At 34.2% G+C, this 17,799-nt stretch overlaps 1 protein-coding gene across 1 annotated transcript in view; it reads left to right on the top strand.

Annotated features, from left to right (window-relative positions):
- The window catches only part of CARNMT1 (carnosine N-methyltransferase 1), an 18,128-nt gene extending 2,361 nt beyond the window's left edge, over positions 1-15,767 (top strand). The window contains exons 2-8 of the mRNA XM_026052000.1: positions 105-300; positions 1,152-1,315; positions 7,992-8,132; positions 12,300-12,478; positions 13,488-13,601; positions 14,340-14,443; positions 14,729-15,767. Coding sequence (XP_025907785.1) covers positions 105-300; positions 1,152-1,315; positions 7,992-8,132; positions 12,300-12,478; positions 13,488-13,601; positions 14,340-14,443; positions 14,729-14,830 — 1,000 coding nt within the window. The 3' untranslated portion in view covers positions 14,831-15,767. The remainder of the gene's footprint in view (positions 1-104; positions 301-1,151; positions 1,316-7,991; positions 8,133-12,299; positions 12,479-13,487; positions 13,602-14,339; positions 14,444-14,728) is intronic.
- Positions 15,768-17,799: the final 2,032 nt, after the last annotated feature.

Below are 17,799 nucleotides of genomic sequence, written 5' to 3'. Positions count from 1 at the left end.
CTGGATTGTTGCAGTAGCTTTGAGTGAATTATTTATCTTTATTTATTATATGTATTGTTGCTTATGATCTAAAGACTTTTTTTTTTTTTTTTTTTGCTTTCTAGAACTAGCATGCATGAACGAGTGAACAGAACAGAGAGGCAGTTTAGGTCTCTTCCGCCTAACCAACAGAGTCTTCTCCCTCAATTCCTTCCTCACCTTGACAAGATTCGGAAGTGCATTGATCACAATCAGCAGATACTACAGACCATTGTGAAGGACTGCGTTCATATGTTTGAAAACAAAGAATACGGAGAAGATGTATGTGAAAACTTTTTTTCATGTTGCAGAATTAAATCCTGTATTCTTGGAGATATTCTGCGTTTGTTTTTCACACATTTTGTCCTCCAGCATTTTTGCTTTTGCCCTTCTTACTTTTCCTCATTCACAAATTCCTATTTGCTTATATTTTCTCACTCTCATTTTCACATCTTATAGAGATGACTAAGAAAACAATATGTTGTTAAACCTTCTAGTTTCCATTATAARAACTGATAGAAAATCAATGGCACGTGCCAATAATCACTTCTTGTAAAACGTTTTTTTAACTCTGCAGTTCTGTTTCTGTCCTAGTTATGCTTTATCTTATTTTGCTTAAATGCTTAAATACTTAAATCTTTAAATTATATGCTTATAACTTAATCATTATTTTTCCAATTCTCTATCAAAGCCATAGTTAATATTGTCTGCCATTTTGTAGGTTATTTTATGTCCAATGTTATCATATATACCGTTCATTTATTTATTTTGCACTACTCATTTCCTTTCAGTGTGGCATTGTATTGCAGAAAAGTTGCAGTCAAACTTTAAAGATTGGGAGTGTGAAGTCTGTTTTTGGTATCTGCAGGACAAGTACAGTTCTGGGAAGCTGCAGTGTGAGCTTCCTTTGGCTGTCGCAGTAGTGACACAGACGGATCYCCTTCTCAGAGTGGGAGGTTCCATCTTTCTACTAGTTTTTTATTAACTAAAACTCCTGCCAAAACTAAAAGCATGGCTTCTTATCTGTTTCTACTTTKTTTTTGATTTTCTAAAACTAAAGATACTTGTCTTGACTAATCTCTATTTTTTTGTTGTTGTTGTTTTATTTTATTTTGTTTTTTTACTTTCCTCAGGGAAGAGGGAAGATTATACCAGCCTCAACATTTGACATGGATAAATTAAAGTCTACTTTGAAACAGTTTGTAAGAGACTGGAGTGAAGAGGGTAAAGCTGAAAGAGATTCTTGCTACCAGCCAATCATTAGTGAAATTGTAAAGAACTTTCCAAAAGAGAGATGGTAAATTGAGTTTTACAATATAATTTTATGTGGCCATGCACTATTRAACAAAGATTACAAAGTTTTTAGGAAGTAAGAAAAAAGTTGGATATAGTAATAATTGCTGTGAATATTGTGGAGTTTAATGTTTAAAAAAAGTTTGTCTTTAATAGTGTGGATAAGAGCGGAATCATAAACTTTACATGTGCTAAGCTAACAATAAATACACGTTTTCTGTGGCTTCATATAATGAGCTTCCTGATAATTTTTAATGCAATAGTATTCAGAAGGCTGTGGAGTTAAACCTGTGGTACTCAGTGAGGTGAAATTTGCAGGTTTGCTGCTGCTTGGATGCTTGTGCTGCATATTAGAGAAAGGCCACTATGACAGCAGTAGATGTATCGTGATGTAAAAGGGAAGGAAAGATGATGATTCGTTTCCCTGTTTTAATTTTCTAGCACTTTTAGGAAAAACTTTTTAGTTTAAATTTTTGTGCGTAGTTTTATTGTTGCGCAGGCTTACTTAGAAGCACCACCAATAAAATAATCAGTGCAGTTATTTTATGTACTTCAAGCAGAAGTATGCTGGTAGAATTTGAGGAATATTGATATATGGAAGAAATTATAGCTTCAAGTATTCTATCATTAGTGATGCTGCCCAGTTATCATTAAAACATCTCCCAGTTCAAACAGGACTGTGTTTATTTTAATAATGTCACTTGTGAACTTTGTTCTCTTCACATTTCAGAGTTTAGGTCAGATACAGGGAGAAGCTACCACAAGGTTCTTTCCTTATCAGTGATTATTAACAATGTACCTGTGCCAATTTACAGATGGCACTTCTATCTTATTCTTTTAGGAAATCTAATTTGAAAATGAACTTTCTATAGTACACTGAAAAATGCAACTTCTGTCTCTTCAGAACTCTCCCCAGGAGCTATTCCAGAGGAAAAAATATACGAATAAGGCTTTGTATTTCTAAGTGTTACTGTTTAYATGTAAACACATTGTTAGCAGTCTCTTGGAAGACATGAGATTGATCAAACAGTTTTTGTCACTGAAATTGTGTTCAAATTTAAACCTCATGGAAATCCTTCTCTASTTCTTAGTTTATAGATTAGCAATAYCSATGTATTGCAAAACTGATGCATGACTTTATGTTTGAAGGCCAAACAAGTTGGATAAAGACTGGAGAAAATTTTTCTTCTTCAAATGTATTATTAAACTTAATGTATTTAGTACACTAGGAAAAAATGTATAGAAGGCAGTCATAACTGTTTTTGCATATTAACCCAGCAGAGAGCAGCAGTTTGTGAATTCACACACATTGAAAACTGGAGATGGTAGAGCWACATGTCATACAAAATGTTTCTTACAACATTGTTACTTTTATATTCACGAAGTCCTTAGCTTGTTTATAAGATACAATTTTTTTAACGAAAGTCAAATCACTGTTTTGAATGTCCAATTTAAAYTTCTGAAAGTAAAAAACGTAACATAAATGTTGTAACTGTAGATACTACATAGCTGCAGCTGCTCATAGCTTAAACAAAGGTGTGAAAGGGAGCTCCAAAGGTGTTGTCCCAGAAGGAATTCAGAGACTTATCAAGGCAGAAATAGTTTTCCTAATATAGTTTCTCTGCAGTTCTCCTAGAAGACTGCCCTTTTTTTTTTCCTTCTTTTTTCCTTTCAGATAGAGACATTGTTTGTAGCTAGCTTTTTGTCATGTTACTGTAATGTATTTTTTTATCCTGCCTACAAATGAAGACCAAATTAGCTGAGGAGGATGCAAAATAATAATACTCAAAACTTAATCATCTTTAGCACACTATTTGAAATAAACAGTAACAAAAACTGGATCATTCTGTAAGCATCCTTCCTTCATTTTCCTAAGGCAGAAATACTGCAAATTGGCTTAGTCATACTTCTCCTGCTCTTGTGGGTAGATTTTCAGTATCCGTAGTGCTCTAGAGGAGATAAAATTTCATTTGGTATTACAGGTTACAACATATGCCTCTCATACAGATCTATAGGAGAGGTAATAGATATTTTAGAATAGAAGAAGGTAATGGAAGTAATCTGTTAAATCTTATGTGTGCTAGTGAGACACAGCCAATGTGAGGCTCCTTCTATCTCTGTTGTGATGGCTATGAAGTATCCGTTGCTTTTTTTTTTTCTTTAAACCCCTTTTCTGTTTAATATTGAAGGTCTCTATGGAGGTGCTTTAGCACTTTTATCCTATTTATATTTTTTTAGTTATTGTCCACAGCTCATGCTATATGCTAGCATTCTCTTACTTCAGTGTTACTGTTATCTTGCCACTGTCAGAAGTCAAGAGCCACRACAGTTCAGAAGTACCTGTCTCCTTTGTTTAAATATTCTGGGGGTTATAGTCTGTGTCATCTCAGCTCTGTGGATGAGGCAACTTGTCTGGCAGTTGTTTTTTTTAAAGTTTTAGTGGATATCACTTGCTTCAGTTTGAGAGAATGGACAGGGCTTAGCCTCATCATACTGAAATTATTCTGGCTGTAAAGTATGCAGTGGGTGGAAAGTCTTTTTCCTTCAAAGAGGACTGACTGGCAGTGAGTGGTCATGTAGGAAAGTGGCCTGTGGATGGAATATCAAAGTGCCCCAGTGCATTTCTTTATAGTTCTCTATAGTAATCTGAAGTGATATGCACTGTTGAAATTCTTACWGAAAAAGTGTGGCTTTTAGCACCTGGTTGTGAAAACAGGTTTGCTTGGRTAGACTTTGCATTAAAAAGAGGTGGGGAATATACTCTAAATTTAAATTTGTCACTACAGGTAAACCTATATATTTTTAATGGCTTCATCAGAATTATATTATTTCATTGTAGWTGCTAGTTAGCATAATTCCTCTTCTTTTTCTCTGCATTGGTGTAATGAAAAAGTAACAAGAAAATTTGTGGGGGAAAATACACAGGCATGATATTTCAATCATGAAATTTGGAATTTAGATATTCAAAAAGATGATCTGCTTCTAGAGGTTTTAAGTCACAATCTAAAACTATCCAGTTTGCTCCTGTTAGAGCTCCATGCATGCTGATATTGTATTGCAGTTGTCTGCAATATTAGCCTACRCCGGGTATGCAAAGTAGGAAAAGAAGTAAAAAACGCTGTGTTATGCCTGCATTTCTGGCATGCAGAACAAGCAACAGTGGAAAGCAGCTGTAAATAARAAGTCTTGTGAGTAGGTCCTAATGTTATTGTGCATTTCGATCCAATTTCTTGCAAGATTCATCCAAAAACAAATGCAAAAGCTATTTCTGCTCCATTCCTTTTTAGAAATCCTTCCATTTTTTCTTTTTTTTTGTAAGCATTGAATCTGTTAATAGGATCATCTAAAAGGTTCAAGTTACGTGAGATTAGAGTCTTTCTGAAGAAGCAATGGATTTGCTGTATTATTCAGTTGGGAATTTGTAGAATTGTCYGGCTTTTTGACCAAGTATTCTAAATTCCTTTGATCTGAATGAATGTTATCGCTGTCTTCTCTGGAAGAAAACACTAAGACACAGATATACTTTTACTTTTTGATTAAATGTGGTCATTTAAGCATAGCTGATAGAGAAACAAAAATCTGAAAATCTAGATGAGTTTATTGGGGAACATCACAGCAAATACATTTGTCTTTTTTTCTAATCAATTCATTTTCCTTCTTTTTTTTTTTAATATTTCTTACTTCTATTACCCTTTCTGCTTATCTGAAAGAGTGTAAAGGTCTAATTTCTCATCCAAAAGGAACCAATGAGATGTTCAACCTTAAAATTAATTAACATCATTCCATGACCAAAATCTGTAAATGTAGATGTCTTCTCTGATGTTTTCCTTTGTTCATTAATTTGGCCTATAGAATTGCTGCCTTGCCTTCCTCCACCCCTGCATATTTAGAGACTTAAATCTTTACATCAAATCCCTAGGACAGGAACTGATTRTATTTCAAGTATATGCCCCAAAAAAGTGATGAATATTTAGATTCCTTTTAAGCCTGAGCTTGGTGATACCTTTGCATGCAAAGTAACATTTATAGTGACTCTTCWGATATAAAACATCAGGAAAGTCTAAGTTGACAAGTTCCACAGTGTGGTACATGTTCACTGGTCTTCTGTGGAGAGTATATTTCTAATGTAAACTGTTYCATGGCAAAACAGTTAAAGAACTCTTAAAAGTAGGTACCTTTGTTTCAATAAAACAAACGCAAGTCCTTTCCTTTCTGTGTTTAGGTAATTGTCTTCAGAAATACTGCTTTTGAAAAGTCTTGTGTGCTCTCATATAGCTGTATGTATTTATTAAATTCACTCAGTTTTTTGCCTTTGAAGATAATCAGCAAAAGAGAAGGAATTCACCCTTTTTTTTTTATATTTGAATTTATATTTATATTTATATTTGAATTTGAATTTATATTTGAATTTATATTTTTTTTATATTTGAATTTATATTTTCATCCTGGTCAGGATGAAAAGTGGAGAATATTAATATATGGTGTAATATGTAGTATTAGAGAGTATTAAAATATATAAGTATTTTAAGTAATATGTAAGAATTATATGTAAGCTACATACATTTTTCATATGTATGTAGCTTTGGGTGATTTCACTTAGCTATGTGGATAATACCAGATTCCTGTGAATAGCTTTTTCCTTTTAGTCAGCATCTGTCTGTTAATGTTCCTTCCCATGGCAAGCAGTATTGTGGTCTAAACGTCAATAAACACTTAGTTGTGAGATTAGAACTCTGTAATTCATACTGTATCTTGCACACTTACGAACTGCGCTTTTTAGTTACAATATTTTTCATTATTTGACRTACTTCCTTGTTGGATTATACATCTTTTCACTTTGGTGTGGAGTGGTTTGGTTCTGAGAGTGAAGATTCCTGTATGTGTTTGTTCTGTACGTGAAATCCTTGTATGCAACCTGAAATGAAAATGCCTACTCTGCCCGATTTGGTTGTATTGTGATGCAATAATGATTAGTTAGAATATGTATATATTACCTTTTCTGTCTGAGAGAGGAGAACATTTTTGAGAAAGAACATATATGTTCTTTTTATTAAAATATAATAGGACTTGGAAGCTGGGGTTAATACATAGCTTTTTGCTACTTAAATGTGTCATACCAGATACTCATACCAGATTAGGTCATTTGAGAAACTCTGAGTGTTGGRCATGTTCTGTACATCAAATTCTGCAGCACGTTGTCCAGCCATTTATCACAGTAATTCAAGAACCTGGATATAAGCAAGTTACAACAAGCATTTCTCATTGACAGTTTTAGCACCGCCATGAAGGCAATAGAGAAGAGCACTGGTAGTGAGGAGATTGTGTCCYGTGAAAGGAAATGGAGAGTCTCTGAATCTGCCTCAAAGTTTAACGGCAAGTGATGCCTGAAGCGTTAGCATTAGTTAGGACCGACAAATGTGTATTCCAAATATGAAGTGTGTTGTGATTTCAGTATGTGATACTAGACAGAGATTATCTGGGTGCTGAGCAGCCTAAGTGAGGACAAAGATGCGCTGAGAATCTTAGTGCAGGATAGTTCATGTTCTCATGTTTTCAAATTCAAATATTTCAAATACTTCAATATTTTTGAACCTGGAGAGCCTTTGGTTTCTCAGTTGGCAAATTGCCCTTGTTYGAATGACTTTTAAGATCCCCGCAAATGTTTCCTTGCTAGTAAAACAGCAGCAGTGCCATGCCTCAGAACATCTCCATGACTTGAAGCAGTCAGTGGGGGTTGTAAGAGGTCTCCAGCAGTTTTTAACATTTTGCCACCACTGTGTATCTCCTATGATAAAATGGAATTTAAATAGAGTATTTTTGTGGAGACCAGGTAGAATGTAACACTCCCACATTATTGATTCTCCACAGTATGTTATGCCTGTGATGTTAAATAACCCATTTTTAGAAAGGGAAGGAGGATAAAGTAGTGTAAATATACTCCAGAAGAGTTTAGTTAGGCTGCTCCGTGTGRCTTGTGCGAATAGGGTTTCAGATCTCTGCTGGTGAGCCAAAGATAAGTTTGTCTAAATCCCTCAGGAACTGAACACTGATAGGCRTTTTTCTGGAGTCTTGATATCTAGTTATCGGAAGTAAAGGAAGCAGAGAGTTGTACTCTACTTTTCTTTAGGAAACTCAGTGTTGCATATGTACTTGAGTGAAATTAAATGGTCTACTTGCTGAAAATACAACTATATTATAGTTTTTATAGTCTGAAAAACTCATTATCAGCTCAAGAAATTTTGCTTTCTCYGTGTTTATGATATGAAAATACCTGTTTATTTCTTGCAAGTATAGAATAAGAACTGCATTTCTGATTTGTAGAATATTATGGGTTACTGGTAGKCATCTTTGAAGAGTAAGTGGTGATTGTGACCATATTCTTTCTGCGAATTCCTCCAGCTTTTAAGGTTATTAGAAAAATATTTTGTTAATGATGCACTGTACTCTGCATAGTTCAAAGTACTTTTGTTATGTGCACATATTCTCTTGATAAGTCTTTCGATCTTTTTTAAATTATACAATTAACTCTTCTGATCAAAACTGACTTAGTTTGCCTTTTAAAAATTATGAGAAGTACATTATAATGTTTAAATATATGGGGGAAAATGTTTGACTGGACCTCTACATTTTGTTAAGAGGTATCAGATAAAGACTTAACTATTATTTTTGTTTTGTTGCAGGGATTTCTCCAAAGTTAATATCCTGGTACCTGGTGCTGGGCTAGGTAGATTGGCGTGGGAAATAGCTATGCTCGGTTATGCTTGCCAAGGAAATGAATGGAGCCTCTTTATGCTCTTTTCTTCTAACTTTGTACTCAACAGGTACATAGCTTATGTTTTACTTTCTGGTTGACACCTACAGGGAGACAAAATCATTAATGAGAAAAACTTGTATAAACTCCAACAAGAATAGATTTATAAGTCCTAACAAAGGTAACGAGTTTATAGAGCTTTTCTTCCAAAAAATAGAAGTGGAATAATTGAAAGCGGGGAGCATTRTAAGTCTGTATAAGTGGAATAATTGGATGGGGAGAGCATTATGAATTTATGGGTAAGTTATTAAGTTTATAGTAGCAAACGTGTTTTCAGTTATGAGACTTAAGTTGATAGGACTCTACCACAGATTTTCTGCATAATCTTAAATAAATTTAATTTTTATTTCAAATCTATTTCTGTAAAATGTATACCTACCTCACTGGTATCAAATGGTGATTAATATATGCAGATACTTAATGATGGTGATTACCAGCAGAGGAAACCTATTAATTTGGAATGCAACAATTTTATTAAAATTTAAGGCACCGTTTCTGTGTAGAAAACAGCCAACCGAACATGCTATACCACTTAAGCAAGTCTTGTCACTTAGTAACATATAAAATTAATAGTTTTATATCTTGGGCACTAAATTTGAATGCAAAACAGTATTGTAAATTTAACTGTATAGGTTTATAGTGATGTTTCTGTGTTTGGTATTGTCACTTGCAGCAAAATGCTGCTCTTCTTGTGTGAATGAGATAGGAAGACTAATAGTGGGCAAGCATGAAGGAGAGGTTTGATTGTTTGTTTGTATTTTAAGCCAAGTTCAGAAAACCAAAATTTACGGGTTCCCTCATTCTTCAGTCTGAAATAAGCCCTTTGTGGAAACGCCTAAAATAATGGCTTATACACTCTCTTTTCATGGTACTTTGCAGTATGTTTCACYCATGCTAGGCATGGAACTTGGAAGATGATTCCAAATCTATTTTTACTTAAAACTGTAATACAGAACCATGGGAAATAATGTTTTTCATGGCTGCTGTGCTTACTATCCTGAAAATAATTATCTAGTATTGTTTTGCTCTGTTTTCTTGAATCATTCATAARTGACTGTCATCTGGTGGTGAAATTGCCTGCTACAGTTGAGCTGATCTAATGCCTTGCAGTTACAGAGAGGAGAAGGAGGAGGTCATGCTTTTATCCCTACACTACACAATGTAGTTGGCTGTYAAGCTTTTTAGAATTTTAAAATTGATTCAAAGCAGTGTGAAAGTATTCACTTCCCCTGTTGACAGCACTGATTTGCTGTCATATTGGTTCAAACCAGAAAGTATAACTTCATCCCAAATTAATTGTGATAATTGTTAATTGTGTGCTTTTTCCTTCTTTAAATATAGAATCTCTAGACCATATGTGGAATTTGCTTCCTATTTGTATAAAATACACATTTTCTGGCTAAATAGTATGTGTCAGATCTGCTAACAGTACTTAATTTGAGTCAGCAAAATGTTCCTCAACAGTTGTCACTGGGAAGGGTACCAGTTACAGGTTTGGAATTAGCAGGAAGAGAACACAGATAACAGCTAATTCAAAACTGAAGGGTAAGGAAAACTACAGGCTTGGGATGTCWGTTAAGAAGCTTATAGGGACTTCTGAGATCTTTCCACTTCCGACCTAAATGGTTCTTCCCAGATAGCTGTCTGAAATGGACCCATTTGCCATCCGGGACAGGGGCGTTCAAAGACCAGCAGTGATCAGTATGAGTTGAAGATAGCAGTTAAGGAAGAGTATGGTGAGAAAAGAGGACTTTGAATAAGTTTAGCCTCTCTTCCTTTCCTTCTTAATTTATGCAGAAAGAGGGTAGTTTTGGTGGCTAGGTCTTTTCATGCTGGAACATGGAAATTAATTTTGAATAAAATACTAGCTTTTTTTATTGGTTGTGGTGATGCTTAGAAAGGCTTAAGCATTAATTTTTTTTAAAATCTGTTTAGCTTTGTAGTTTAAGAAGTGTGGTATATAATTCCTGGTATTGGCTTCATGGTATTAGATTTTTTTTGTTTGTTTTTAGCTGGTAATGGCATGAGAGTTTTTCTAGTGTATGCTTACAGTTTTGATCTACCTTTTTTCTCTCACCTCAGTTTATTTTTAGGGAGATGAAAAGTAGTAGTAGGCTTTGTGTTCAAGACAGTAAAGTAGGCCTTCTGGATTTGGTACAGTGACTTAAATCTGTGTACAAAAGGATATCTGCTTTTTTTGACAGAAGTGAAAAGTTTTGTCTCTTAAATTGAGAACTTAAATTTCTGTGGCTAAAATATCACAGCATGGTATGGAGTGAAYACGAAAGTATATCAGCATGTAACCATGGTCCCTGAAAAAATGCAGTGAGTCGAGTCAGGTGTGAAAACTGCATACGTTAAAGGGCATTATTCCTCTGTGGAAGCTCCATTTCCAAAACAAGTGGCTCTAGAAGGTTAAGCCATAATGTATCCAAAACTGCTGCAGTCTTTAAATCAAAGGCTCAGCTTTTTCCTTTGTGRTAAGATTTTCGTATTGTTGGTATATTTTTCTCATGTTTAGAATAATCCTGGATATAATGACAGATGGCAGAGGTGGGTGCTAATGACGTACACACACCTCGTTTGTCACATGCTTTGGCAGAGCAGAGCTTGTAAAAAGTATAAGCAGTCTTCCTAACTGGGAACTATAACAAAATTTTCAGGTGGTCTAGAGTCACAAGATATATAAATAAATAACCACCCCATGACATATGATAGGAGAGGAAACATTAGTGTGGTGTCGATATAGAACAGATGCAGGCTCCTACATGGTCTTGTTTTTCCACTGTACAGCTGAATCGATCTAGTGTACAGCTAGTTGCACACTACATCAAAACAAAGTTTACTTGCTGTCTGTCAGTCAAAGCAGTAGTCTCATCTCCAAATATTTGAGGAAACTAAATTATAGTAGCATAAAATCAAGAGTAGGAGTAGTTGAGAGTGCTTTCATTTCTCAAGTGAAATTCACACGGTCAGATGGTTAACCTTTATTTGCCCGAAGGAAAGTCTTTGTAGATGAACCTGAACACCTTCAGAAGGTGGCTTAATTGTAATGGAAGGCTTTCAAGCTTGAATGTGGAGTAGGATTGTACATCTGTAGTAATTGGGAGTTGTGGTGGAACTCTCTAGGAGTCTCCATGCAAATAATTAGTGCTTGAAAATGAGGAGGAAAATAAGTACTGAAAGGTACATGTCTGCTGGCTCAGAAAAGATTTCCTATGTAAGCAGCTCAGGTCTTTTCTTTGCCTTGACTTTTTTGTTTTTATTCATAAGCCAAACGAGTGAATTTTATATAAATTGGTAGATAACTTGCAGTATATGAGGCGCTTGTTGATATGTATTTTACAGATGCCCTTTCTGATTCCTGAATATTTTATTATGTATATGTGTCATGGCTTTGGTAAGTGGGATTGACTACAGAATTTGGCAGTGATGAATGTGGAGAGAAAGCTTCTTCCTTTATTTAAGTTACGAATTGCGTTTGCTGAACTCTGGGGGAAACTTCTTTTGATTTACTTTAATTTGAATGTTATTTCATCACTTTTTAGAATTTGCTGAGTTCATTGTGTTAATCCACAAATTTTATTTAAGAAAATTACTGTGCATAATTGCAGCACTTTAGATCTTGAGAGCTTAAGAGACATCTACTGCAAAACTTACATGTTTTGGCAAAAGTATTTTGAAAGTTAAACACATTCTTTAATAAAAGCATTTGAACAAAACTAAAATATATAAAATGTATAAAAAAATAGAAATTATAAAACTAAAAATAATCAAAGATAATCCAGAAGGCCATAATAAGGTTTGCTGTTTTACTGAGCCACAATTTTTGTCCATAATCACAAAATTAATTCTGTTAGCTTTCTTTTTGGTGAAATGTAAGTTGGGGAAAAGAAAGTTTTAAAAATGAAGTGGAAAAAAGGCATTTATTTGGTGGTGATCATTTTATATTAAATTGTTTAATTTTTATTTGATCAGTTCATAAGTTAATGGGCCATGAACTAGATGAAGGTGTTTTTAGAAGACTGTATGGCTTTAGCATTAGCTTTAGCAACAAAATAATGGAAGTTGCTGAGGGTCTTTCTGTGCATCATTTTATATGCAAGATTTCTACATTTTTAGATAATACTTGAGCAGTTAGATGAATCTGAGTTGTTCCAAATTCTTTATTTTTCAGATGTTCTGAAATTAACTCATGTAAACTTTATCCCTGGATTCATCAGTTTAGCAATAACAGAAGATCTGCTGATCAGATACGACCAATTTATTTCCCTGATGTTGATCCTCATAGTCTTCCTTCTGGTTCAAACTTCTCTATGACAGCAGGAGATTTTCAAGAAATTTACTCTGAGTGCAGTGAGTAAATGCAAATTCTTAGTCTTTCCATGTATCTTCAGTGTATTATGAATATGACAATAAGAAATGATTGCAGATAGAGTAGAGCAAGTGTGATTATGAATACGGTGGAACTTTGCCTGAGGTGTTAGGCAASAGGTACCAACCGTAGCATTTTTTTTCCTATGGCAAAGAAACTGCTTTCTGCTTATGACACAATACATTATTGCATTAGTCTTTCAAAATAAAGACAACATAGCAAAAGGAGGGAAAAGTTTACTTGATTAAGTAAAGTGATGTTAAACAGACAAGCAGTGTGGAATGGAGAGTCAAATCTTTATTTCTTGGGTGTGCACGCCTGTACATACATGAAAAAAAAAAATCTGATTCTTTTTCAAATKTGAAAAAATACTCAGTTGTTTCAGAAGTAGTTAACTACAAATGAAACAAGTGACCGAAAAATTCAGTGTGTGTTTTATGCTTTTTTTTTTTTCTTTTTAATTAACTGAGACTTTTCCAATTTGAAATACAATGGAGTCCTTGAAAGATTTGGCTTGTTAAATGCATTAGTAAAATACAGATGGATTCAGATACTGGATTAATTTTTTTTTTTTTTTTTTTTTTTTTCCAAATTATGCTACTTCAAAGCGTGCTTTAATGTGCAGAATTCTGTTGTTCTAAGTGATAGCATAACTGGAAAGTGATAGCATAACTGCCCACATTTGCTGGGCATTTTTCCATTTATTTTTAAGCATTCTAGTAGTGAAGTTCAAACAGGTGAGTATTAGCACATTTTGGCTTTATGTACATGTATATATAAATCTCTATGTATGTGCATACCCCACAGATTCAGATTTACTGTCTGTCATTTATGCACAACACAGCTAATTTCTGGTAAATGTGAAAAGTGTTCAACTGCCATTATTGGTTGAAGGAAAGCCTAATATAGCAACAAAAATTAAGGTTTTTTTTTTTTTTAGGGGGAGAAACACTGAACCTAATCTCTGTGTAATATGTTCTTTTTGTGCAGATACATGGGACTGCATAGCCACCTGCTTCTTCATAGATACAGCACATAACGTTATTGATTATATTGATACAATATGGAAAATACTAAAGCCTGGAGGCATATGGATTAATGTAGGCAAGTGTGACCARTCTTTCTTCCATTTACTCCCCAAGTTTCTACTTGTATGTATATAGTTCACAGATCATGTTGGATCTGTTCAGTGTGTCCAGATATTGACAAATATGTCCAAATGGTTATTTTTAAGTAACTGTTAAGTCATTTTTCTGTATAGAATCAAAACTTTCTAATGCAGGTTTTGAAATCATACATCACATGTTTATGTTGTTTAAGTTGGGCAAATGTAATGTCCTGTATTAATTTTTGGTGTCTTTCCAAGGAAAGAAAAATTCTATTTGTATTTGTTAAATAAGTAGAAATGTCAAGGATAAGATATTTATGGATATTTTGGCTTAAAGGAAGACTTCCAATTTCTSTCATGGTGAGGGAAAGACAGAAAAACGTCATATATCAAACATTTTCTTGGTCAGTCATTACTGTCATGGCTAGTCACAAAATGTGAACAGAGATTTTGTAAAGCTCACTGGTCYTGTCTCTGGTACTATGATTCTGCATTGATGAAAATGAATAAAATTTAAAAGATGGAAGACACGTTTTGGTAGAAACCAGGACTTCTTTTTCCAATATCTGTTCAGTATCTATTTTTCATAATAAAAAGCATATTTGACCAGTAGAAATATGTGCRTTTTCTTGATTTGTGTTTGATTTGGGGCCTGAATGTTCTTAGGACTTTCTATTCTAAAAAAATTAGAAGACTTTTTGACATCCCTTTTGAATTTTGTCTCTATACTCTAGGTCCTCTCCTTTACCACTTTGAAAACTTGGCAAATGAGCTTTCTATAGAATTAAGCTATGAGGATATAAAAAATGTTATCCTGCAGTATGGATTCCAAATTGAGGTAAGATGATACTGTAGCTTGGGAATGTGCAGCATAGACTAGACAAACGCCTTCCATCTTTATTTGAAATGTTGTTTAGCTTAATGGCACAGATTAATAATGCTTAGAACAGTTAAGTGCTTGTAACTGTGTTGCAAGTTTTTACTTGCCTAGTATTTAAAGAAATGAATAGATGGACTTTGAAATCTGTTGGTAGGAGGTATATAGCAATTTCTCTCTGACTGAAAGAAACTTGAACATTGCTGGTAGCGAAGTATTTTGAAAATTTCTGSTTTTTMTTTTCAGGTGGAGAAGGAATCTGTATTATCAACTTACACTGTGAATGAACTCTCCATGATGAAATACTACTATGAATGTGTGCTGTTTGTTGTGAGAAAACCAGAATAGAAGTGRTTTGAATATGTTAATGGGGGAAATAAATGTTAGCTCAAATACGAAAATTGGAAACAAGACTGACTGACTGATGTCTGGACAAAGCCTCAAATCAGTGGTGCCTTCTTATTCCTAATTAGGATTTAGATAGTGTCTATTTTCTTAATCTGTATTGCTTTCCAGACATGTACTATGCCATGCATATTTGTACTGTACTAATGAAAGCAGARAGGGGATTATTCACATACACTATCCTTGTGCTTTGAAATGCATTTAAGGAAAAAAAAAAAAAGCAAAACTTTTTTTCAGACTAAAATTTAATGTTTGCCCTAACCATGCTAATGCTGCACATATGCTGACTCGGTTTTCCTAAGTCTATAATCATTTTTTCTCTCTTTTGTGATGCTTGAAATGCATAGAAGTACTTACTGTCCTAGCTGTTGTCAAAGTTTAAGGAAGTATTTCTAAATATGCACTTGAAAGAAATTATGCTCTCAAATAGCAGAAAAGCTCTCAAATAGTAGAGAAGAGGTAAACGTTTCTTGGAAGATAAAGTAACGATCARAGCTGTTAGACAACATTTTCAGTGGAACTGGAAGTAGGAACAAAGTATACTGTTGTACATATGCTACTCTTCAAATCTGACTGTTAAAAATGTAATTAAAACAAAAAATCTATAGACCATTTGAAATAATGTAAAGCAGAATACTAAATGAAGAACGTGTCAGAGGGGGGCAATAAACTAACCTTGGTTCATTATTAACACCAATTGTGATTCATCTGCTGGTGTTGAAACTCAAATAACTGGGTGCTTGGCAGACTTAAAATTTATTGTGTTTGCGTCATCTGCCTACTGCATAAGTCAAAGATCTGGAAGCAGTGTATATTTTTAAAGATAATTAAACAAATCAAAGTCCTGTTRTGCTTGGAACTCCTAAAAATTAAATAAAAATTAAAGCCTAGCTGACTCACCCATGCCATGAGAAGGTAGTGGATGAGAGGAAATCCCCCTTTCTCCTGCTCATCCCCTCTTTCTGCACCCACCCCCCCCCCCCAAAAAAAAAAAAAAAAAAAAAGTAATGTGTAAACAATATGTACTTCCTTCTCTGAGTTGGCACATGCAGTCCAGTTGGTAGGTAATTTGGTTATAGCTTCAAGCAGTTTACTCCTGCTACAGTGAACTCTACCTCTTGCTTCCTTATCTTTTTTTCCTGGCAAAAAAGGTTTAGTTGGAGATTTTATCTCCAAAATAGCATTATACAGGACAGACAAGAGCCTTCTATAACTTAGATACATAAATGAAAAAATAGCCAATAAATACTGTGCTGAGAGGAGGTATCACAATAGCCATTGGATTTTTGTTTGCATTAATACAATGGTTAACCTAGGTATTGCTTACATCCTTTTTTAGACATTTTCAGTTGCTATTTATAGTTCCTTTTTCATGATGATAGCCTGTTCACATCTTTTTACTATCCATTAAAAGATTTTTAGTTTTTTTTTTTTTAAAGCCAAGGCATTGTGCCTTTTTTTTTAAACTGAAACTTTGCATGGAAGGAAAAATTCTTTACATTTCTTTAGTCTTGACACTGCATAAGAGAGAGTGCCTGTGGATGTCTCGGTACCATGTCAATTCTGCTCAGAATYCTTAGCAAGGATAAAGTCTTCTAARCCACAAGCATTTTCATTGGAACTTTACCTTAAAATGGTCTTTGAACTGTCTGCTCTTAAAAATGCACTGCTAAGATATATCTCTGTTAATGAATACTCAAGGATTAACCCTGTTTCAAGACCTGTTTAAAGCTGAAACACTGCCATTGCCATAAATAAATACAAAAATGACCCCTTCCACACTTCAAGAAATCTTTTGTTGTTTTGATTTCATTATTGAACTCCATTTTTTTTCTATGACCTTTGTGACTACTTGCCTTCATTCTGMTTATTTAGATTTTTTCAAGCTTTTTGAAATGAGACAAATTTAGGTAAATGTTAATTATGCAGATGCTGAATACTTACATCTGTAATATTGCCCAATTTCAGCCTCGTTCAACTAGCTTGTAATTGCTCTTGAACTGTGATGTTACTGTTCTCTACAAAYAGACCATTGAACTTTCTTCATTGACTGAGTCCCAGTATCTTTTGTTCTCTTGGGTTTGTTCTTCGCTTTCTCTCTGCCGGTATTGTTGAAAGTGCCATTTTGTTGTTTTGTTTCTGCTTTTTTTTAATTGACTTCTGTCAAGTATAGTGATGTGCTTCTATTTTTWATTTAGAAAATGCCATTTTTCTCTTGATTCTTTCCTATTGAAATGTAACAGTTAAGAGTTGAAAGCAGAATAATCTTGTGAATGAATTGTATGACTTGAGTAGTGTTTTATTTTCAGTCTTATTTATATGAGTTCTGAAAAATCATCATTTGTATTTTTATGAATGGGGATAAATGTGTATTACTCAGTGTAATTGCATTCTTCTCTTTATTGTATGCACAAGGAAAAAGTGTGTAAGTTGTTTATCAGCTGAAGCCAAGATCACTATTAAACTGTATGTGCTATTGAGTGTAAGATATAAAATGCTGCATAATCTGCAGTATAATGCTTCATTATATGGGGTAAATGTGACATGTAAGGTGTCCTGCATTTTTATTTATATGTACTATGTTCAAGAATCACTTGCAAAGATAAGGATCGGAAGTTCCGTGTCTTCAGTGTGAACTTTCCCTATTTTTACTGTGTATAATGGACTAAATTTTTTCTTGGGTATTAAAGTTTGGAGTATGGCTTAAAGAAATTCTTCTTTGCTTTCTTCCTTAATCACTTGGACTGGATTTTGTTTTGCTTTTCCTTCTTGCTTCCTTAWCCCATTACTATTTTTCTTGATGGTGTGTCCCCCATCCACCTTGGTCCCTAACTGATGGCACCAGTAAAATGCAAGGAGCCGCTTTCCAGCGTTTCCAGGGTGGAGCCTAACTTCTGCTTAAACTTCTGCTT

The sequence above is a fragment of the Nothoprocta perdicaria genome, unplaced genomic scaffold (genome assembly GCF_003342845.1).
Source record: "Nothoprocta perdicaria isolate Ctin4 unplaced genomic scaffold, notPer1 scaffold_82, whole genome shotgun sequence".
Classification (NCBI taxonomy): domain Eukaryota; kingdom Metazoa; phylum Chordata; class Aves; order Tinamiformes; family Tinamidae; genus Nothoprocta; species Nothoprocta perdicaria.
The sequence above is the reverse complement of the archived record's forward strand: the minus strand, read 5'-3'. Positions and strand labels throughout refer to the sequence as shown.